General features: G+C 38.5%; 1 protein-coding gene across 1 annotated transcript in view; it reads left to right on the top strand.

Annotated features, from left to right (window-relative positions):
• The window catches only part of LOC128378569 (NACHT, LRR and PYD domains-containing protein 14-like), a 118,684-nt gene that overhangs the window by 31,780 nt on the left and 63,016 nt on the right, over positions 1–23,888 (top strand). The window contains exons 4-7 of the mRNA XM_053338133.1: positions 10,115–10,288; positions 10,659–10,832; positions 14,754–14,927; positions 21,715–21,888. Coding sequence (XP_053194108.1) covers positions 10,115–10,288; positions 10,659–10,832; positions 14,754–14,927; positions 21,715–21,888 — 696 coding nt within the window. The remainder of the gene's footprint in view (positions 1–10,114; positions 10,289–10,658; positions 10,833–14,753; positions 14,928–21,714; positions 21,889–23,888) is intronic.

The raw sequence follows: 23,888 nt of genomic DNA, 5'->3' as shown, positions 1-23,888 counted from the left end.
TGGGTCATATATTGAGAATGTTGAGTTTCTATGTGAAAAGTCTCAAATTAATGTTAAATACTTGTTCAAAGGGTTTTGGAGTCTCAGAATATTCAGTCAGACATCACCAGCTGAGTGCAGTAGAGTTTTATTGCAGCAAAACCAGGAACCAAAACACACACAGAGTCTATGCAGAAATGATACAATGGCTCTAAGATAAAAGTTTCTTTTTATACCAATAATATTGCTGACCGCCGTGGTGTCAACTCCCCCAATTTCAACCATTCAGCTTTCTTTCAAAACATGGTCTCATCTTCTTAGCACCTATAACTATGGTGGTACAGCTTCTCTGTTTTGGTGACCGCTGCACCCAACTCTTGGTTTTGTCGGGACTTGTTCTGGCCTGGGCGATTTGAGATTCTTCATTCATCAGCAGCTTTGAAGTTTTCCCACAGGTCATTCAGCTACTGTTCAGTTGCTTCAAACAGCATCCAATACAGGCCATATCAACTTTAATACTGGTCAATTACTTTTCTTACTGCATACCAGTAACAAACAAACAGTAGCACCAGTCATACCTCAGCAAACAAATTTAAAAAAATACAGAAAGTAAAACCAATCTTAAAAGAATACAACTAACAGTAAAGTTGCCTAAACACAGGCCAGTAGCACTATTTGAACATAAATTTTGCCCTCCTTTCCTTCTGGCCAGCAAACTTCTCAATGACTTTTTGATTGAAGTCAGTCATGTCTGTCACCAGTCTTTTTTCCATGGACAGCATGACCAGTGCATTTAGCCTCTCCTGAGTCATGGTGTTTCATAGAAAAGTTTTAATTATTTTTAGTGTCGAGAAGCACCTCCCAGCTTCATGGGTGGTCATGGGTGTGGTGATGAGGATTTTCAGGAGGGTGACAGTCTCTGAAAAGACCTCTTCAAGATTGTTCTCCATGAATAACTGGAACAAGTCCACAGCACCACGACAGGCTTGGAACTCATCCTTGCTGTACAGGAGACCGAGCTCTGTCTTCAGCTTGCTTCCATTGAGCATGGGGTAAGATTTCAGGGTGTTGCTGGTGCTGAGTGCATCTTCAGGAAATGCTGCCTTGTACTGCTCAAACCTGTCCCCCAGCAGCAAGGTGGCACTAACGAGGTGGTCTGTGAAGGAGAAGCGTTCATTGGTGTGTCCCAGTATGGTGTCCCAGATCTACAGAGAGATGAATAAAAATAAATATTTAGACATGACAAAATGGCCATTTCACCCACATCACCTAAAGTTACAAGAGGCAACAGTTCCATTTCTAAACATGGAACTACTACAGCCATTTTATTACCACTGCTATATTCTATGAAGTCATAAAAAGAATAGAGTAATTCCATTATAGAGCTGCTGTTACTGTGGAAGGCCTTTTAATACCATGAAACAAATGGCAAAAGACAATAGGTTTACATTGTTGCAACTTCAACCTATATAAAACATAGGTTAGTAAAAAGTCGGCAAACATTAAAATAAAAAATACTAAATTCCAGTGTGACATCCTGCAATCCTTTGATGCTCCTCTGGGCTGAGTGTGCCGCGCCTCTTTGTTGGCAGAGAGCTGCTGCCTTGCACCACCATGGAATGGAGAGAATCTCTGCGAAGGACAATGAGAGTTCATAATGATAAAAAGAGATGATAATAAAAGAGAGAAAACAATTAATAGTAATCATATTGTAAAGGGTTCAAAAGGCTGTACAAGACAAAAATATGAATATGAAGTAATTTTGACTATTACAGATGAGTTTGGGCACAATTCATTAATTAAAATGAGAAGTTACAGAAGTTTATGTGCATAAGAGACGCCTATGAAGGTATTATTGGTGCAAAAGGTTTGAGCACCTGTAACAGTGGAATTTGTAGTTGTGTACAGTGATTGTGTATGTGTGTCAGTAAATTTGAGGTCACATACTCTATGAGTTGTGTACTTGTAGATTTTTTTTCTCTCCACAAATACAACACAACACTTACACATTCACAAATTCTTAATTACAGGTGCACAAATCCTATTTTATAAGTCACAGATTAAAAAACTGACACGCTCACATTTTTGCTCCTATTGTTGTAGTACATTTGGTGCAAAACATATTTGTGTACCTGTAACAAAAAATGTGAAGTCGTGGATAAAATTTGAATAAGTTCAATAAATATTCAAATTATTTAAAATAATTTCTCACGAAAATGTTTGTGTTCTTTTAAAACACAAACACAAATCGACAAGTACAACTGCTCGAATCTTCCACACGAGTCACAGATTCTGTTTCCTTCAACTACAAATCACAAACCGCGCCTCCACTGAGATATGTGGTGCAGAACTATCTGTGCATTCAGTCTATGGAGCAAAAGGCGGGTGCTGATCTGAGATCGACTGATCCCGCAATCAGAGGAGAGCGGTTCATCCTCTTAACAGAGGATGAACTGCTCTTCATTCACAGGAACATACACTCTGCCTTTTCACTCTAGAATACGGTGTGTAGTGTGTGTCTATGTGTGTGTTTAATCCAAGACATGATGTAGTCATGCATTGGAGTGGAGGAATGTGACAATGTTTCCAGCAACTGAAAAAAGCCTTTCAGATGGTGTTGATGTGGCAGGTACAGAATTACGAGTTCGTTTTTTACATTGATCAGAGTCAACTGACTCACTGGTGTTGCTGCTGCCTCTACTGCTACCCGCTTCCGCCATTTTTTGTTTTCAAACGACGCGTCGCCCCAGCCCTAGTTAAGACCCATAGATACAGTATATATATCTATTGTTAAGACCATGGTTAAGACACATATCTTATAACTACAATGTCAGTGGTTCAGTTCCAGCAGTGGAGCTTGGCTGCATGTTATTCTCTGTCTCTCTCTTCTTGTTTCCTGTTTATCTCTCAGCTGCTTTTCATTAAAAGGATTTATTCACTTCAAACTGTTTGATCATCAAGTGCATAAAGTAAATATAAAGTGTCCTCTTTCATGATAACATATGTTGTAATATTTGTGTCATTACAGACTTTCTCGCTGTTATCTCTCAGAGAATCACTGTGAAGTTGTGGCCTCAGCTCTGAAGGCCAATCCCTCCCATCTGACAGATCTGGACCTGAGCTACAACATCCTGGATGATTCAAGGATGAAGGTTCTGTGTGCTGGACTGAAGAGTCCAAACTGTAGACTGGAGACTCTGAGGTCAGTTCACTGACTGTAGCTTTGCTAGATTTGTTTCTATATATTCAATTAAAATCCTTCACTGAAGTTTCAGATGTTTGGTTCATAGATTTTCAGGATTTGCTTTTAGCTCAAATCTGTAGAATAAAATGTTTTCAGGAATTTAAAATCCACAGTCTTGTTGTGTGTAAAAATGACTTCCAGAGTTTAAACTAATATGAGGCTTCAGGAGTCTGAGCTCCACATATCAAGTATGTTTTTTACTAAATATTTGAGTGAGACAAATCAAGTGTGAGTCTACCAGACTGTTAAAGCCTCATATTAGCTTCAGATGAACTTATGAAGTCATTTCCTACAGTGTAGCTGTGTTAGACCACAAAAGAAATGACACACCAAGTGCTTCACATAAAAAGGAGCACAAAACAATATAAAAACCCAGAAAATAAAGAGGAAAAGAATAAAAACATGAATGAAATATATGATGGAATATAAGAATAAAAATAACAGCACAAATAGTCCATAGTAAAGGTAGAAAAAAGAATAAAAACAATATATTATATTACAACATTATTATTATTATTATATTATTACAACAATACAACTATTAAAAGAAGTGCAGTAGTGACTGATAGAAGAGAAAATTAAAGGCTAAAGTGAAAAGACAAGTTTTTAGCTTCCTCTTAGAAATATTGATATCAAACTGCTTCCTGATATCTAAAAGTAGTTTGTTCTATAGTTATTAACCAAGGCTGCAGTGTTATAGAAAGCAAACAGCTAACATGCAGTTCTCCATGTAGTTTGGTCCTATAGTCCATTAAGAGCTTTGTATGTAAAGAGCTCTGAAACTGACAGGAAGCTAAAACTGGACTCCTGTGTTCTCTCCTCTTGGTTCTGGTTCATATTTGAGCTGCAGAGTTTAGAATGAGCTGAAGCCTCTCAGTAAGAAGTCGGCTTGAGATAAAAGCATGAATCCATTTTTTTTATGAACGGTCACATTTAAAAGCCCTGAATAGTGGTCATTTCATCAGATGAAACTAAATATATTCATCAACGACCGTTTTTTCTATAACTGAGACGAGACGATGACGAGACTCTACTTCATTAAATAAAACTTAAATATAATATCTATCTTTCTTTTTTCATCAAAAAACAAAGAGACAACATATTAAATAGTTTCTCTCCTTCTAAATTACAATCCAAACAGTGCATTCATTGGATGTGTGTTAGTTTAGCTTCCTGTGCTCGTGCATGGTGACGTGTGTGACTCTGTGAGGAACAGCGTTACCCGGGCAACGCTCCATCCTCTGCCCGGTGTCCTCCTACCCCACCGGGAGCGTTACAGCAGTGGAGGTAGTCACGGCAACAACCCACCTTTTTAAATTAAGTTACTCTGTTAATACAGTAATTACAATCAAATCTGAACGAGTGTCTTCAGGCTACCGTAATTACTGGAGTAGCAGCACAACTAAACAGTCCGATTTTGTTCATTTGCTCAAATTTAGTTGATTTGGTCTTTTTCTCTGATTTTTGTGCTTCTATTGTGGGTCAGTAGCTACCTAGATAAATGCTGTCTTTATCTGTTTTATTCCTGTTTGTTGCTGAAATACGATCGGGAGGCTGCACAGGTTGTTTTATTTTGATAGTTGACAGGAAGTGATTTACGCTGATTCTGTCTGACTTCCTGTCTGGTGCGATCTGCTCTGTTGAGCTTGACGTTTTCTCTGATGACAGCAACAGTAGGAAGAAAAAGACGACTGGATATTTGGTTCCTTTTTCTAAATATGCAAATCAGAAGATGTTTAATATCTGGATGTATTTCTGTGACTAACAGACCAGACGCCTTTAATCATTCAACATGTGTAGCTACTTCAGCATTATAACAAATCTTGTGAGATGAGTGACAAAAAGACTAAAATGACATCTCTTGGTTAGACTAGATCAGGTCTAACCGAGGTCTCCAACTCTGCATGTTTTAGGTTTCTCTCCACTCTAACACACCTGATTCTAATTATGAACTCGTTATCAAGCAGCTGAAGCTCGTCAATGGGTTTGATAACGAGTTAATTATCAGGATCAGGTGTGTTAGAGTGGAGAGAAACCTAAAACATGCAGTAGCTCTCCAGGAGACCACTGTACTAGATTAACTGAAATGTTAATTAAGATTAATCTGCTTAAGAAATACTAAAATGAGTTCCATGGACTAAAACTACACTAAAATACTTTTCTTTTGACTAAAATCAGACTAAAATGCCAAGACCTTAATGACTAAATACAACAAAAACCAATAAAGGCATTTGACACTGGACTAAGACTAAAACTAAGTTAAAAAATGCTGACAAAGTTAACACTAGATCTGAAGTTTAAATCTGAATCTAAAATAGCACAAAGACTTGTGACATCAGATTTAATCCATGAAGTTAATTTCCCCAGATTATTATACAGTGTTTCTCTTTTAGTCTTTGGGCCGACTAGAAGGATCTCAGTTTTGTCCTCATTTAACTTTAGGAAAGTATTGTTTATCCATGTATTTATTGCCAGGAGACAGGCAGTAATGGAGTTTATGGCTACAGATATCAGTTGTGTATCATCTGCGTAACTATGGAAACATTATGCTCTCTGATGATGTCACCAAGTGGCAGCTCCTCTGTGCAAGCTCAAAGCTGTTGCCATGTTCCTCAGTCACATGATCTCCAAGACTGACATGAAAGGAGTTTATTTGCACTGAAAGGTTGGATATCGGCCTGCAGCTGGACACAGCGTTACCAGCTAGGTTGGGTTATTTAGTAAAGGTTTAACCACAGCTGTTTTAAAGGCATCTGGATGTCTGTTTGAAGTGACGTATTTATGGTGTTCAAGACATGACCTGAAACAGTGTCAAACACCCGCTTAATAAATGCTGTGGGTGCAGGGTCAGCACATGAGGTGAAGGAGTTACGTTCACTAACAGTCTTGTAAAACTCAGTTAATATAATGCATATATCAGTTTTACAGGATTTACTGATAGTCTGTGTTTATATAAGCAGCAGCAGTAATATTTAAGACGTAACATTTAAAATGTCTCCACAAGCCTCTACAGATCGTTAGCATCGTGCTACAGTTACAGTGTTTCAGTTCAGCTCCATGACGCAGCGCAGTCTGCTAGCAGAAGGCTAACAGATAGCAGCGCCGACACAGCGAGAGCCTCGTATCTCATCTCCCGTTTGGTGGTGAAATCTACAGCAGCAGTTTTAATGTCCTGCTCAGCTCACCTGCTGCACATCATGTTAATCTGACAGCTTGACTGTTTCAGCTGTTATTATTTAGTACTGCTTAGCTGCTAGCGGGCCTGCTAACTGGTAGCACTAACTTCTGTCATGGTGTTAGTGTTACACCACTCAGACAGCAAACGGTATAGTGTAGAAAAAGTTTTATTCAGCAGCAGGACTGACTAAACATAGCTGTGCATGCAGCACTGAGCGCACGCAGTTTAAGTAACTGAAAACTTCCTTTCCTGCTGGCTGGCAGTAATTTATCACAGACAGTCTCAGAGGAAAGTTTTACTGCTAAAGCTTCTCCTCTACAGCTCAGGGAGAAAAAACTGATTCTCATTTTAGTCTCTATTTTGTCTGATATGTTTCTCCTAAAACTCATAAGGAGAAATAGGTGAGACCTTTATTTCTCCTTTGGAAATAAAATAAGCAATACTACAGCTATTATAGAGTCATCTACATCAACAACACAAATGTTGAAAAAAGCCCTATTAAAATATTAAAAAATAAAATTAGTATACAACACAGCAGCACTTCATAAAACGTTATAAGACTTATAATCTCTGACAATGGTGATCTCTTCAGACCAATAACAACTGACTGTTTCAGCTAGCAGTGTAAAGACACTTTATAAATGTGTCTCTTCTCAGTGAAACTTATTTAAGAAGTGTCTGCACAACAATGCAAAGCATTTAACTACTTATAGTCTCTATGCAGCATTTGTGCATGATGACTTTTTTGACCATGGTCACCTCAACAAATGTTATTCCCTCTAATGTGCCACATTCAATTCTTTGCAGCCCTCATTTGTTTATCAAAGCTTTTTTGACGTCTTCTCATCCGATGTCAGTGCATGATGTGAGCTGCAAGAATGACAGAAAACACAAATTACAAATAAATTCCCTCTACATACCATCATAGGGAAACACTTTCCCTCTAAATGTTATAAACAATTCACTCAAGTTACAACTAACAACAATGTCGCTTCTTTCTCGACGTCCACTCGTGTTTTTTTTCCCGTTATCCCTCCCAGCTGTCTTTCCACACACGATAAGTGGTTCAAAATAAACCAATCCATGAATGATATTCCCATAAACAATGCACATCAGTCTGTAATGAATTGTTCAATAGATGAACCAATATGTTTTTAAATAATAAGTAAAGTGCTCTGACTACTCAGTGCTCTCTGAAGTAGTGTAATGTCTGATAGCTTTAACAAAATAACATACACATGTATGCTACACAAAAAGAGCTATTTTCTGTTGTTCAGTCAACATGAGCTGTAAATAAAAGAGAAATAATAATAATGGTTTATTTTTGTAGTTACCAGTTTTACTTTTTCCATCATAAGGCTTCCATACGTAGCTACTAGCTGCTGCTCTCCTCCTCTCCTGCTCCTGACTGTGAGATCTGAGCAGGTAGAAGCTGATAGTTCACTAACTATAACCAGGGACACACTGCAACAAGGTTAATGATCCACACAGTGACATTATATCATTGATATGATGCGCAAAAGCGATAGAAAACCCATCGTTTTTTGTGCTTGTGCATACGTGCGCAGGATGCACGTGCACACTTTGTAGTTTTATGTAGTGTGAACTGCTCCTACACTTTAGAAGATTTAGGTGTGATTGATCTAATAAGCAGCAACACACACACTATCACGACCCTGTGCTCTCACACGCTGCATTGATAGTCACACACACACACACACGCTGCATTGATAGTCACACACACACACACGCTGCATTGATAGTCACACACACACACACTATCAGGACGCTGTGCTCTCACACACGCTGCATTGATAGTCACACACACACACACGCTGCATTGATAGTCACACACACAAACACACTCACACACACACACACACACACTATCAGGACGCTGTGCTCTCACACGCGCTGCATTGATAGTGACACACACACAAACACACACACACACACACACGCTCAGTCATTCTAGTGCTTGGTCGCTCCAGATTCCGGGAGATTGTGTCTCATTTGCGGCGTCAAGGAGCCGCTATCAATATGCTGGAGACTCACAGGACGTCCAGGAGAGTTGGGTTGTGTTATGAAGGGAGGGGGCAGGTTGTGTTATGAAGGGAGGGGGCAGGTTGTGTTATGAAGGGAGGAGCAGGTTGTGTCATGAAGGGAGGAGGCAGGTTGTGTTATGAAGCCTACACCGAAGCCAAAAGCAGAGTTATACTGTATAGAGCTGCTAGCAACTTCTAATGAAATTGAGCAAGTGATCAACATAGTTAACGTCATGTTACTTCAAGAACAGTCATTTTTGCAGCGGCGCTGAGAAGGTAGTGCTGTAAGGTAATTAAATAAAACCCTTGGCCAAAATAGAGCCTCTAAAATAGCAAAAACAAACGATTCCGGGTAGAAAAATAAATTTTTAAAATCACCCTATAAAAAATCGTGATATGTACATGAATCGATTTTTTTCCCCCACCCCTAATATCTAGTGACACTAAGTGAGATCAGCTCTGAGTATTCCTGTAGGAATAATGATGAATATCCTGGTGATCAGTATAATGTAATAATAATAAGTACTGATAATTCTGCTTCGAGCTCAGAGCAAGATATTCAAATGACGTAAATCCACCCAGGTCAATGTCATGATATACAAACTGTGTAGAGAAAATGGCTGCAATGTCTCCTCCTCTCCTGTTTGACTGATAAAAAATGATTGTTTCGGGGCGGTGTTTAGCTCAGTGGGTAGAGCACCCACCCCATGTGTTGAGGCTACAGTCCTCACTACAGGCGACCCCGGTTATCCTGCGTGTCATTCCCGCCTTTAACGATAAAAATTGTCTGAACATTGCCCACAAGCATCCTGGTGCCTTTCATACTCAAACAGAAATGTATATGAAAGTGTGTGCTAGATAATATACATAGAACAAATAAACACACACTAATAATCACTGTATGACATTAACATGAAACCATGAATGCACGTCACTTATCGCTGATAAACATTTAAAAAAGCTCATAGAAAGACTGCGTGCTCTTACTTTGATTCGGAAATGACGTCACCAGTAGGCGATCACTTGCTATCCGAAAATGTCCGAGTGATACGAGTGGATTTTCGTTCGGACCGGCGGAAAGTTTGTTTCAAAACTCTGTGTGTGTAAAAAGCAAATCCACAAGCGTAGAACTGAGATCCACAAATGTTTTTTCGATTCACAAATAAAAACTGAGTTCACAAAATTAATTTAATGCATTTTTTATATTTGTGGAATTTGTGTATTTGCAGATCCGTTTTATATTTGCAAAATATTTTTGTGAGTATACAAATCTTTTTTTTGTATTTGTGGAAGGTGTTTATATTTACAGATTACACATTTACACACAGATTGTCGATCTGCACACACACAACATTATGAAACAAATCTAACTCCATAGATTATCATATTGATCCTCTAATGACAGACATGACTGACTTCAGCAGCATTTTATGACTCAGTGTTGACATGAATATGTGTCTGAATGTTGTGGTGACATTTAGATGATGTCTGTAGAAGGCTGACATTATGATGATCCACAATAACACAATGACAAAGTCACTCTGCTCATTTTAGAGAAAGCTCATTGATGAGGACATAGTAATGTTGAACTACACATTTAAAACCTGAACAAATCTGATTGGATAATAAATGGATTTTAATCTACATCATCATTTATTCTTTATTCAGATTGTGCGGCTGCAGTTTAACAAAGACCAGCTGTGCTTCTCTGATCTCAACTCTGCAGTCCAACCCCTCCCATCTGAGATATCTGGATCTGAGAAACAACAAACTGAAGGATTCAGACGTGAAGCTGCTGTCTGAACTTAAGGAGAGTCCCGACTGCAGTCTGGAGACTCTGATGTAAGTTCACTGACTGTATGTTATTATTGTTGATCTTAATGTTTAACAACTGAACCTAATTTATGTACATATATAACTTACATCCATGAAGTTATTTTTTTCTATATTTTCAGTAATTTACAGTTTTGTGTGTTTTTATAAAAGATGGCTGATTCTTAAAGAAACTGTAGAAAATGTTCACTGTTAGTCGTTAAAGTAAATGAATGTTTATAATTTTTGGTAAAGAGTCACATCTGTACAGAACACACACACACATATTAGATAAATCTCATTGATGAGGACATAGTAATGTTGAACTACACATTTAAAACCTGAACACATGTTTGGATTATAAATGAATTTTAATCTACATCATTTATTCTTTATTCAGATTGGAGGACTGCAGTTCATCAGAGACCAGCTGTGCTCCTCTGGTCTCAGCTCTGAAGGACAACCCCTCCCATCTGAGAAAGCTGAATCTGAGTGACAACAAGCTGCAGGATTCAGACGTGGAGCTACTGTGTCATTTTCTGAGGAGTCCAGACTGCAGACTGGAGGACCTGGAGTGAGTTCACTGACTATCTGTTACTATTGTTGATCTTAATGTTTAACATATACACCTAATTTATGTACATACATAACTTAAATTTATGACGTTTTTTTTCCTATATCTTCAGTAATTTACAGTTTAGTGTGTCGTTATAAAGGATAACTGATTTTTTTTGTAATTCATGTTTTTATTTCTTTTCTCTTTGGTGTTTGACAGTACAACATTTTACATTGTGAGACATTTCTTGTTATACACGCTACATGTACCATCAGTTGCATAGAAAAACAAAAATAAAATAAAAATACAGTATAAATAAAACCACTCATGTAAAGGGTATGTTGATAGTTACATAACTAGGTAGAATATCCTCACAGCAGATTATAATGTTGGATCCATTCAGAGGAAGGTGTTCATGCTGCAGGTTCATCAGGCAGTGTGATGTGAGTCCAGAACAAATCCCAGATTGGTGCCTTATTTTTGTTTCTATTGTTCATCCTGTTGAGCATCAGTTCGTATGAAGCTGTTTTTATCATAATGTTTACCTACTCTTTCAGTTCAGGGGGTTTGGGTGTTCAGTGTTTCCCACAGATCTGAAGGCAATGTGTGGTGGTAGGCCGGGGGGGGGGGGTTTGTGTGCTGGCCGACCGGGGGGGGGGGGGTAAAAATAATAATAATAATAATAATAATAATAATAATAATAATTCCTTCGTTAATAACACACCCAACTTTATTGTATTAATATTCACACCTTCACAACACCTATTATGCTACATTTTGTAAACCGCCCACTGATTCCTTCATTAATAATTGGTCATACACAACTTTATCATATTAATCACAAATTATTCACACCCCATTCAAATGTCTTTACCTCTACAAAATACTATACTATGCTGTCCTCCTCTCCTACTCTTTCTTCAATGCCTAACGAATCTATCTCTTTCTCTCCCTGACCCTGTCTTTCTGCTTGAGCAGCACTGGTTGAAGCCTGAAAATATTGTAAACAAATTAATAACATAGCTAATTACACTGGTCGGACTGTTCAGCTCTGTTTCAGACTGATACCTCCGGTTCAGGCTGGTCCTCATCCTCAACACGTCTCTTTTTCAATCGCGGAAAATATTTTCTGGATCTGGATTGAAGCAGCAAACATTCAGTGTAAGGGTAAAAAAACTACATAACAGTACTTATAACAACTTTATTTGATTCACAGCTGCTAGTGTTTTGACCTCGACAACCCAACTACATTTTACCGCAAACTTGCGACTAATTAACTTTATAAAGGTGGTGTAAGGGTCGAGTCGGGTCGGGACAATATTGTATTCAAAATATAAAATATTTTATAGGACTTTTTAATGTGTGATTTTATAAAGGTGCACGTGATACCAATCTTTCTTGAATTTCACCAGCCGTCTTCTCTGCACTAAGGCACAGCTTCCACGCTTCTAGGGATGATCTCGCTGATGGAGACACACGGTGTGCACGGAGGGGAGGGGCTGTGTGTGTGTGTGTGTGTGTGTGTGTGTGTGTGTGTGTGTGTAGGCTATGTGAGAGAGACGCGTGAGTGACAGAGAGACGCAAGGAGAGCAGGGAAAGGAAATGCAGCTTAACGAATACGATGCGTATTTTTTAAATAGCGTTAAAAACATAATTAATAACGAAACGCAATATGTGGCGGCCGGTGTTGAATCTGTGGCGCACCGCCACGAATTAGTCTATGTGTGGGAAACACTGGTGTTTTCCATAATTTAAGTATTGTCCTGGCAGCCGTTGTAATCCCTGCCATGATTACAGTGAATTCTCCACTTGATATGTTGTGTATTTGGCTTCTGTCCTCTAATAGGCATAATCTGGGAGATAATGGTATGGCACTTCCCAACCTCAAGTTACTCAAGTTGTCCACAACCATTTTCCAGAAAGGTTGAATGACAGGACACTCTCAGATGCAGTGTACCAGAGTACTTATGTCCTTCTGACATTTCCAACACAGGTTACTGTTATACCTGCTCTGTTGAGTCTTTGTGGTGTCAAGTAATACCTGTGTGTTAATTAGTATTGTGTAAATTTATCTTTAGCTTCCCTAATGTATTTCCCATTATTAGATATAATTCTCAGCCATTCCTCGTCAGTCATCAGACATCCCAGGTCTTTCTCCCATATTGTTTCAGGCCCTGACAGCCATCGCTGAGCAGTTGGTTGGTTGTTCTATAAAATATAGAGGCTCGGTGCCACTCAGCAGGTAATGTGAGATAGTCCATGATGTGGTTTCCATCCTTGTACTGAATCCTGGAGGTAATACAGTCCATGATCTGCAGATATTTCCAAAAACGTTCCTTTCTCTCAAGACTATATTTTCTTTTTATGTCAGAGAATACATGAACACCCCTTCGTCAATAGGATTCAGTACATGATGTGAGGACTGGGATAATCAATAGGAGTAAAAGGAGATGTCAGGTTATTTTCAATGTTAACCCTCTCTAGCTGGTTATCTTTATTCCAGTGTTTTGTAGTTTGGCCATTTCAAAGGAGACATAGTATAATCTCGGGTCTGGCAGCCCCAGACCTCCTTTGTCCCTAGGAGAGCACATTTTACTGAATTTAATTCTGGGTCTTTTCCTGTCCCATAGAAATTCTTTAATTATTGTATCATACTGTTTAAAGATCTGAGGAGATATAGGTACTGGTAACATCATGAGCACATTTTATCACTATGACCTTCCCCCACAATGTAAGCTAAAGTTTCTCCCTTTTATCCAAATTAGTTTTAATTTTTTGCACTTCACTGCTTAGTTTGATTCCCAAGTATGTCATCATTATCAATTTAAAACTGGAATTTGTCAGTGAGTTTGAATTGCATAATCCAGATATAGGCATAGGTTCTGACTTTGTCCAGTTAATTTTGTATAAGATGACTTATTCTTAAATAAACTAGAAAATGTTCACTGTTAAAGTAAATGAATATTTATAATTGTTGGTAAAGAGTCACATCTGTAAACAGAAGATCCTCTCAACTAATATCTGTTTGAAACTGATCAAGTTTACTTGATGAAGGAGAAATATTTCTTTATTATATTCTTTAATGTGTTTTAATGAATAATGTCTGATCATTGATATTGATCCTTCAGAACACACACACACGCAAACACACACACACACACACACACACACAGGTGTGTAAAGTAAAGAAAAGTGAACATGGTAATTATGGAGAACAACAAAGGTCACTGAAAACACCGTTTAGAAAAAAAACATGAATGAATTCTCAAATTAATAACTGAATTAACAACTTTTAATCAGGCATTTAAAATGTAAATTTATTTTTCTGTTTACATTCCTATTTCCTTCTTGCTCTTCCTTATTCTTTTTGAAAATGGATTTGCTGATTCATTTCCACTCTCACTGTCTCACTGTGAGAGTAGTTGTATTCTTTAATTTGTCGTTACCTTAATTCAGTTATTAATTTGAGAATTTGGTCCGTGCATCATTCATTCATTTGATATTCTATTTGAAAGAATGTAAAAATGTCTTATTTTATTTGTTTATGAATGTGATACAAAAAAGGAAGTTAGGATTTGTTTTTCGGACTTTTGATTTTAGGTTCAGGTCAAAAAAAAGAAAATTAACAAAACGCTCAAATGTATTTTTGATATTTAATTTTTCCAATTCTTGTGGCCCAGGAGTTATTTATTGACTTCTTCTTCTACTGTTTGTAAATCTGCTGTGACGTTTTCAGACATGTGTAAAGCCAGCCGCTCATCTCAGCTGCAGCCTCTGATCCGACTCTGAGATGATGAACCGATCATCTGAAGGAGAAAAAGATCTGATGAACTGATCAATGCAGCTCTTTGGTTATTTATTTACCACCAGCTGTGGAGATGACGACATCTGATTCGATTATAAATGGATTTTAATCTACATCATTTATTCTTTATTCAGATTGCAGGACTGCAGTTTGTCAGAGACCAGTTGTGCTTATCTGGTCTCAGCCCTGAAGGACAACCCCTCCCATCTGAGACAGCTGAGTCTGAGTAAAAACAAGCTGCAGGATTCAGACGTGGAGCTACTGTCTGATCTTCTGAAGAATCCAGACTGCAGACTGAACAACCTGCAGTAAGTTCACTGACTGTCTGTTACTATTGTTGATCTTAATGTTTAACAACTGAACCTAATTTATGTACATACATAACTTACAGGGCTTAAAGTATTACGGCACCATGCTAGATTTCCGGCGTGCAGCGTTTGGCTGCGGGAAAATAAGTATTATATTTTTAAAAAAGACCGTCTTGATATCATCACCATCACTTTCGAGTTTATGAGTTCGTCTGCCAATGATATATCTCAAACTAGCATTATTAGCCAATCAGAAGTAGAATGGGACGGGTCTTGGAAAAATGTCCTATGCTGCATAGATGCCATCGGCAGGGACTCATATCGGGTCATGACTACATCACGTCGAAGGAGAGTAGGATGGAGAGCAAGTTCATTAATCCTGGGGAAGATGCCCTCCTAGTTGATGAAAGATTTAAAAATAAATGGCGCTGGGCAGCGTGGACAGAAGAGGTCTGAAAAGACGATAAGCCTTTTGGTAGCTGGTGTAAAAAGTTAGGAGAAGCAGATGCTTGCTCCTGCACGTTATGCTCCAGAAAGCTAGTATACGCAACTAGCGGGGAAAAAGTGCTACCACATGAATCAGACCCGACTCACAGTGCAGCTGTTCGCGCTCTCACACACACTATGCGGTTACCGGGAGCAACAACCACAGCTGATGTACCGGCGTCAATAACTGACGCGCGTGCACATTCATTGCAGAGCACGATCTGTCTTTCAGCTCGCCCAACCCCTGGTAAATTTATACCAAAAAATGGCTGAAGACAAAATTGCTGACAAAACTGTCAATATCCAACCAGCATGCCAGCTATATGAACACACACGGCATAACACCAGAGTTTAAAAGACGTATTTCGGAAAAGCTAAAAGACGGCATGTTTTCTTTAAATATCGATGAAGCCACCAACCACAACATGGACACAGTCCTCAATGTCCTTGTTAGTTTTTTTGATGAATATGAGAATGCAGTAAAAACGCAACACCTGGCAAGCAGGAAAATGTAAAAAATCCATATAATGTTTTTTTTGGGGTTTTTTTACAGGACGACGCACACACACACACACACAAAGGGAATGTTAATCATTTTTGGTAAAGAGTCACATCTGTATACAGAAGATCCTCTCAACTTATATCTGTTTGAAACTGAAATATTTCTTAATTATATACTTTAATGTGCATGTTGTGTTTGACCCTTGTTCTGGTCTGTAGTTTGGAAACAAGGAAGTGATGCAGCAGTAACATTTAGGATAACAAGCAGAGTCTCAAATACCAAACATACAGGCCCCAGCTCGCCTAAAGTGTGTGTGTGTGTGTGTGTGTGTGTGTGTGTGTGTGTGTGAGTGTGAGTGTGAGTGTGTGAGAGAGGGAGAGAGAGAGAGGAAGGGATGTGCATGTGTGCCCGTGTGTATGAAGTGGCTCTTCACAGTAACACAGTAAAAAATGTGGCTCTTAGTCTCTGACTGGTTGGCCACCCCTGAGTTAGTGAGATGTTATTTATCTAGTTTTATATTTTTTAGTATTTATAGCTGTGAGAGCCGTCCTCACTTGGTGCAATGAAATTTCTTTGTATTTTTTTTTTCAATGACAATAATAGGAATCTTGAATCATGAGAGGTGGTATATAAATTTGTGAGTTAGTAATATTGTCCCTCAGAAGTACACACGCTTAGCTGGTCTGTCCTGACCCTGATTAAAAATGTCTCATCAGTAGACCTGGGAATTCATTTTGTGGAATTTTTGGATCCATCAGGAAGTCAGCCATCTTGAATTTCGTGGGTCAATTTTCATTTTTCTGACACTGTTAAGAGGAGTTTATATTGTTCACAGACTGACATAACATGGCACGTAATTTAATTTGATACCTACCTTTGATAACTGTCCCAAAATGTGGTACAACAGCTCAGTAGCGCCCCCTTATACCTTTTCGCATTTGGTACACACGCCAAATTTTGCACATTTATCAAGAGTCACGACGTCTCCACAGCGCCCCCTGGAACATTTAAAATTGAAGCCCCGCCTCCTACATGCACCTACATGAACAACACAAAAAAGCCTCTTGGACCCAAACCCTAAGTCCAACAGGAAGTTGGCCATTTTGATTCAAAGTTGCCATTTTGACGCTATTTTTTATTTCCACGCCTCATACTTTAATGAACTCCTCCTACAGATTTGATTCCACAGACTTCACATTCAGTCAGTATCATCCTCAGACATGAAAAGATGAAAAGTTATCAAAAATCTTTTGCGTGCGTTAAACCTTTTGTGCGTGGCAGCACTGACAATGTTGATGCTTCGCCATAAAGCAGGAAGTCCTTATAACTCCTACAGACATTGTCCCGTCTACACCAAATTCATCACGCATGTAGAGGGTCCCGCCCTGAACACATCTATGCATCAATACTGTGTCAGATACACAGCGCCACCTACTGGACACAGGAAGTCAGCCTCATATGACAAACATCCGATTTATATGAAATTTACAGGATGTGTTCTCCACATCACACACTGCAACATGACATATAATTGGTGGGTGATCTCTAGCGCCACCTAGTGGACACATGCAATGTGACTTAGCCCCATCACACAATGTTCATTAAAAGCCTGGGTGTCAAGAAGTCTACGTGCCCGCTGTGTCTGCCCTGCGACTGCAACATGCACCGGCATGCACGTACGACACATTTCACTGTTTGGGGGCGGGGCAGCGGCGGCCCGTTAACACTTAATGCTTGAATTACAATTAGGTTTTTAATAGTTATTTCCCGAACCATTATCGGTATTTTTTTGTATTTTATAGATGAACATTAAACCAACAATACCTGTATGAATATACACAATATGTATAAAAATAATCAAAATAAACATCATTACACAAAAATATAAGGGAGCTCACATACCAGTGTGTAACAACATACATATTCTCACACACAACTTTAAGGGAGAAGAGAAAACAGCAGACTGTATGAGAAACACTTAACTTAGCCTAAGATTGTAACTTATGCTGCTAAAGTGCTGTACATAAAAAATACACACTAACATACATTCCTCTAAAAAAAGAACAGCATGTGTGAAACAAAACAATATTCATGCCTTTGTTTAGCGTTTTTAGCTCATTTTAGCATCTTATTTACAGGAGCATCCCTGTAAGCTTATCTTTCCTCAGCAAGTCCTGAGACACAAAACAACAAGAAATGATGTCACAGAGAGATCAAAGGTCACACAATAAAAACAAAATTAACAAAATAAAAGCTTCCCATAAAAAATATACAAAAACAAACATATATTTTAAAATCAACAACAAAATGTGAACAAAAGAGGAAAATTGATTTATGGTCACATTTTTTTTAAAAGAAAAGTTTTTACTGAACACACACACACACACACACACACACACACACACACACACACACACACACACACACACACAGATCAATGCAGGTGTTTTAAGTATTTTTATGACTCAGTGTTGACATGAACATGTGTCTGAATGTTGTGGTGACATTTAGATGATGTCTGTAGAAGGCTGACATTATGATGATCCACAATAACACAATGACAACGATAATGACAATGATAACCTAAACACCTCTGATTGGATTATAAATGGATTTTAATCTACGTCATTTATTCTTTATTCAGGTTGGCTGACTGCAGTTTGTCAGAGACCAGCTGTGATTCTCTGGTCTCAGCTCTGAAGTGCAACCCCTCCAATCTGAGATGGCTGAGTCTGAGTAAAAACAAGCTGAGTAGTTCATCTGTGAAGCTACTGTCTGATCTTCTGAAGAATCCAGACTGCAGACTGAACAACCTGAGGTAAGTTCACTGACTGTCTGTTACTACTGTTGATCTTAATATTTAACAACTGAACCTAATTTATTTTTTTTCTATATTTTCAGTATTTTACAGTTCAGTGTTTAGTTATAAAAGATGGCTGATTCTGTTAAAGTAAATTAATGTTCATAATTTTTGGTAAAGAGTCACATCTGTACCAGGTTATATTTGACAGTTTCAAACAAAGTGCTATTGATACACCCTGAAAAAGGGGAAATATCAATGAACTACTCGGACACAAGGCTTCCTCTCTGGCAGCTTCATCAGGAGTGAAGCATATTGGCCACGAGCTCCCCCTTCCCACCTCTGCAGGGAAAACTAATCACTCTAGATCAAGAGTTCAACAGGTCGATCACAGATCAACTCATCTGGTATATTCATAACTGTTTCACCTCGTTTTTAACCATTTTAACCTTTTTCACATAACTGAAGTATTTTAACCCTTTATGGAATATGAAAAGTGTATTTACATTTATAGTTTATCTATTTATGAATGGATTCTCTTTTACCTTTTTCTGATGACTGTTTTTAATGACTGTTTTCACTGCCTTATGAATTAACACTTTTTATAAAATCAACTTATCACACTATCAATCATATTTAACTCCATTTACTGTTCCTTTACATATTACATACACAGTTGAAACTAAATAAAAACAATAACACACTTTTAACAGTGGTTGTATCACTGAAACATGAATAAAACAGGGAGCTAATCAACCTTCACACCTACTCTGTTTAGATCTACATGATTGTTTAGCAACACGCTAACATGGTGGCCATATTGTAGCATACCACATTTCAACTAATAAATTGAAAACAAAGCAAAGCAATTAATAATTAAACAAAAGAAACTAAAATAAAGCAACCCTGTGTTATCAGCCAGATACTGAACCTTTTTGGTATTTGACAATCAGGAGACGTTTCTGATGCAAACAATTCAGCGATTCACCTTTCCTTGGTTTTACATCACTGTTACACTTTACGGGTCTTTTAACAGGTTTTTGGCTCAGTGCGATATTAACCTTTCAAAATAAGGGCATCAAATACAAAACATAAACTAATGAAATTATCAATGGCCATAATTTACAAAACATTAATATAGTAAATACTGCGGGTAAGTTGGGCTGCATTAAAGTTCATTCACACTGCTGATTGTTAGAGCACAGGTTTAGAGCTCCAGGTAGAGGTTAACTCGGGTACAAAATGAGAGACCCGAACCGTAACGGACCCAGAGAATTTGTTCCGAGATCCGAGTGAGTCCGACATTAAAAAAAAATTATGTGCCCGAACCCGAACGGATCCGAGGAAATTCGTTCCGAGATCCGAGTGGTTCCGACTCTTACGAGATGTTATGGACCCGTGAAATGTGTTCCGATGTCCGAGTAGTTCTGAGATAATTTATGCCCGACCCGTAAAAAGGATGAATACTGTTGTAACTGTACTTTGTATGAACTATAACTATCTGTGCAGATTATAACTAATAAGAGACTACACTTTATTGTATTTCATGTAGTTAACATAGGCAGACGATTACTTTGATCATCAAAGTCTTTATTGACTAAACATTCATATTTTATCTGGCCGTGATGTGGCAACATTATAATAATAACAACCACTTTAGTGTACGTTTTAGGCTCGTAATAACCCGAGGCTAACATTGCCCAAAAGACAAAAAACACAGCATAAAACAGTAACTTTAATGCAAAGAAAGTGCAACAGCCTCATCTGATATAAAAACGAATATATAAACAGACCAGCACCACTATGACTGTACATAGCTGACCGAGTCAGACCCGTAATAGTTGTCTCTTGGGTTTTCTCGGTTTGACACATTTTAGCGAACAGATCCGGGACCCGAGGTTGTAAAATCCAATCCGACCTGGACCCTAGTTGACTACAGAAAAAATGGACCCGGACCCGTACGGGTCTCGGGTCGGGGCCGGGTAATTTCTGTCGGCCCGATCCGAGTTAACCTCTAGCTCCAGGGTTAAAAAGTTAAAAATGAAAACAGCCATGAAAAACTGACAGATATTGTCAGAGAGGCTAGGGGACTGACTGTGTGTGTCGATGGATGGAGCAAACAATATCTGCTTCCTTTTACCTTCCTCCCACCAGCAAGACTAAGCATGTTTTGTTAAATTCTTCTTCATTCTTTCATCTTTTTCAGCTTCTACAAATCAAAGCTTTCCTCCTGATACCTGAGAAACTACAACTCAATAAAAACGCAACTAAAAGTACTTTGCCACTTGTTAAACTAACTAAAACTAAACTGAAATTTAAAGAAACAAAGAAACTGAAAAACTAAATAAAAATAAAAACTAATGAAAAACTTCACATCTATAATAAACCTGCTGTATACAGAAGATCAACTAATATCTGTTTGAAACTGATCAAGTTTCCTTGATGAAGGAGAAATATTTCTTTATTATATTCTTTAATGTGTTTAAATGAATAATGTCTGATCATTGATATTGATCCTTCAGAACACACACACACACACACACACACACACACACACACACACACACACACACACACACACACACACACAGATCAATGCAGGTGTTTACAGTATTTTTATGTCTCAGTGTTGACATGAATATGTGTCTGAATGTTGTGGTGACATTTAGATGATGTCTGTAGAAGGCTGACATTATGATGATCCACAATAACACATAGTAATGTTGAACCGTCCGTCCGTCTTCTGCCGCTTATCCGGGGTCGGGTCGCGGGGTCACCAGCTCTTCCCGGGGGATCCCAAGGCGTTCCCAGGCCAGCCGAGAGACATAGTCTCTCCAGCGTGTCCTGGGTCTTCCCCAGGGTCTCCTACCGGTGGGACGTGCCCTGAACACCTCACCAGGGAGGCGTCCTAACTAGATGTTGAACTACACATTTAAATCTGAACACATCTGATTGGATTATAAATGGATTTTAATCTACATCATTTATTCTTTATTCAGATTGCAGGGCTGCAGTTTGTCAGAGACCAGCTGTGATTCTCTGGTCTCAGCTCTAAAGACCAACCCCTCCCATCTGAGATGGCTGAATCTGAGTGACAACAAGCTGAGTAGTTCATCTGTGAAGCTACTGTCTGATCTTCTGAAGAATCCAGACTGTAGACTGAACATCCTGCAGTAAGTTCACTGAATGTCTGTTACTATTGTTGATCTTAATCTTTAGCAACTGAACCTAATTTATGTTCATACATACCTTACATCAATTCATTTTTTTTTCTTTATTCATTTTTTTTACTAGTTTAGTCTGTAGTTATAAAAGATGACTGATTCTTCTTTTTCAATGTTAAAATAAATTAATGTTTATAATTTTTGGTAAAGAGTCACATCTGTACCAGGTTTATTATAGTTAATGAACACTGAGACAAACATTAAAACTAGCAGTAAAAACAAATTTTGTGAACTGAAATAAAAATAAAAGACAGTATAAATAAAATGAAAAAATAAATAAAAACTACAACAATGCAGAACTAACTGAAACTAAACTGAACTTCAGATAAAATTAGCTTAGATGTATACTGTGTCCTGGGGCCTGTTTCAGAAAGCAGGTTTAACAAACTCTGAGTTAAAGTAACTCTGAGTGAAGCTGGTACAAGAGGAGACACTAAGCCTTCATCAATGGAGCACAGATAACATGATTCACCATGGCAACAGGAAGACACAAAGGGCTCGGTCCTCCTACTTCTCCCCAGTGGAGTTAGAAATATGAATGAATGCAGATAATGAGAAAATATTTAAGAAAGCAATAGTTATAAAAGATGACTGATTCTTAAAGAAACTGTATGAAATTTTCCCTGTTAGTTTTTAAAATAAATTAATGTTATAGTGAATAGTTTTTGATTAAGAATAGATGTCGACCGATGTGGGTTTCTCTATGGCCAATGCTGATGCTGATATTTAGAAATCGGTGTGAACTGATGGCCGATATATGATGCCGATTTTTATTTTTGGTCGTAGAAAAATCTTTTGTATCAAAAAATAAAATTTAGTGTACTTAGAAATATTTATCAAGTTTCAGAGAGCACAAATATGTAACCTTAAATAAATAAAATTAATCACCAATATTAACAATAGTGCTGCTGCACACAGTAGAACCCAGCAGCACAGATATAGCACTTGGCCTTCCCTTGTGTTGGCTCAGTGAAATGCTGCCATAAAGGATTTAAAAGAACAATGTTAGCATGTTTAGTATGATATAACTTAGGGGAGGGGGAAAAAATTCATTCATGTACATATCGCGCTTTTTTATAGGGTGATTTTAAAAATTGATTTTTCTCCCCGGAATCGATTTTTATTTTATTTTAGAGGCTCTATTTTGGCCAAGTGTTTTATTTAATTACCTTACAGCACTACCTTCTCATGACTGTTCTTGAAGTAACGTGACGTTAACTATGTTGATCACTTGCTTGATTTCATTAGAAATTGCTAGCAGCTCTATATAACTCTGCTTTTGGCTTCGGTGTAGGCTTCATAACACAACCTGCCTCCTCCCTTCATAACACAACCTGCCCCCTCCCTTCATAACACAACCTGCCCCCACCCTTCATAACACAACCTGCCTCCTCCCTTCATAACACAACCTGCCCCCACCCTTCATAACACAACCTGCCCCCTCCCTTCATAACACAACCTGCCCCTCCCTTCATAACACAACCTGCCCCTCCCTTCATAACACAACCTGCCCCTCCCTTCATAACACAACCTGCCCCCTCCCTTCATAACACAACCTGCTCCTCCCTTCATAACACAACCTGCCCCCTCCCTTTATAACACAACCTGCCCCTCCCTTCATAACACAACCTGCCCCCCCCTTCATAACACAGCCTGCCCCCTCCCTTTATAACACAACCTGCCGCCTCCCTTTATAACACAACCTGCCCCCTCCCTTCATAACACAACCTGCCCCTCCCTTCATAACACAACCTGCCTCCTCCCTTCATAACACAACCTGCCCCCTCCCTTCATAACACAACCTGTCCCCTCCCTTCATAACACAACCTGCCTCCTCCCTTCATAACACAACCTGCCCCACCCTTCATAACACAACCTGCCCCCTCCCTTCATAACACAACCTGCCTCCTCCCTTCATAACACAACCTGCCTCCTCCCTTCATAACACA

Source organism: Scomber japonicus, chromosome 18 (assembly GCF_027409825.1).
Source record: "Scomber japonicus isolate fScoJap1 chromosome 18, fScoJap1.pri, whole genome shotgun sequence".
In the NCBI taxonomy this organism is placed as follows: Eukaryota; Metazoa; Chordata; class Actinopteri; order Scombriformes; family Scombridae; genus Scomber; species Scomber japonicus.
This window is presented reverse-complemented; position numbering and strand designations above follow the sequence as displayed.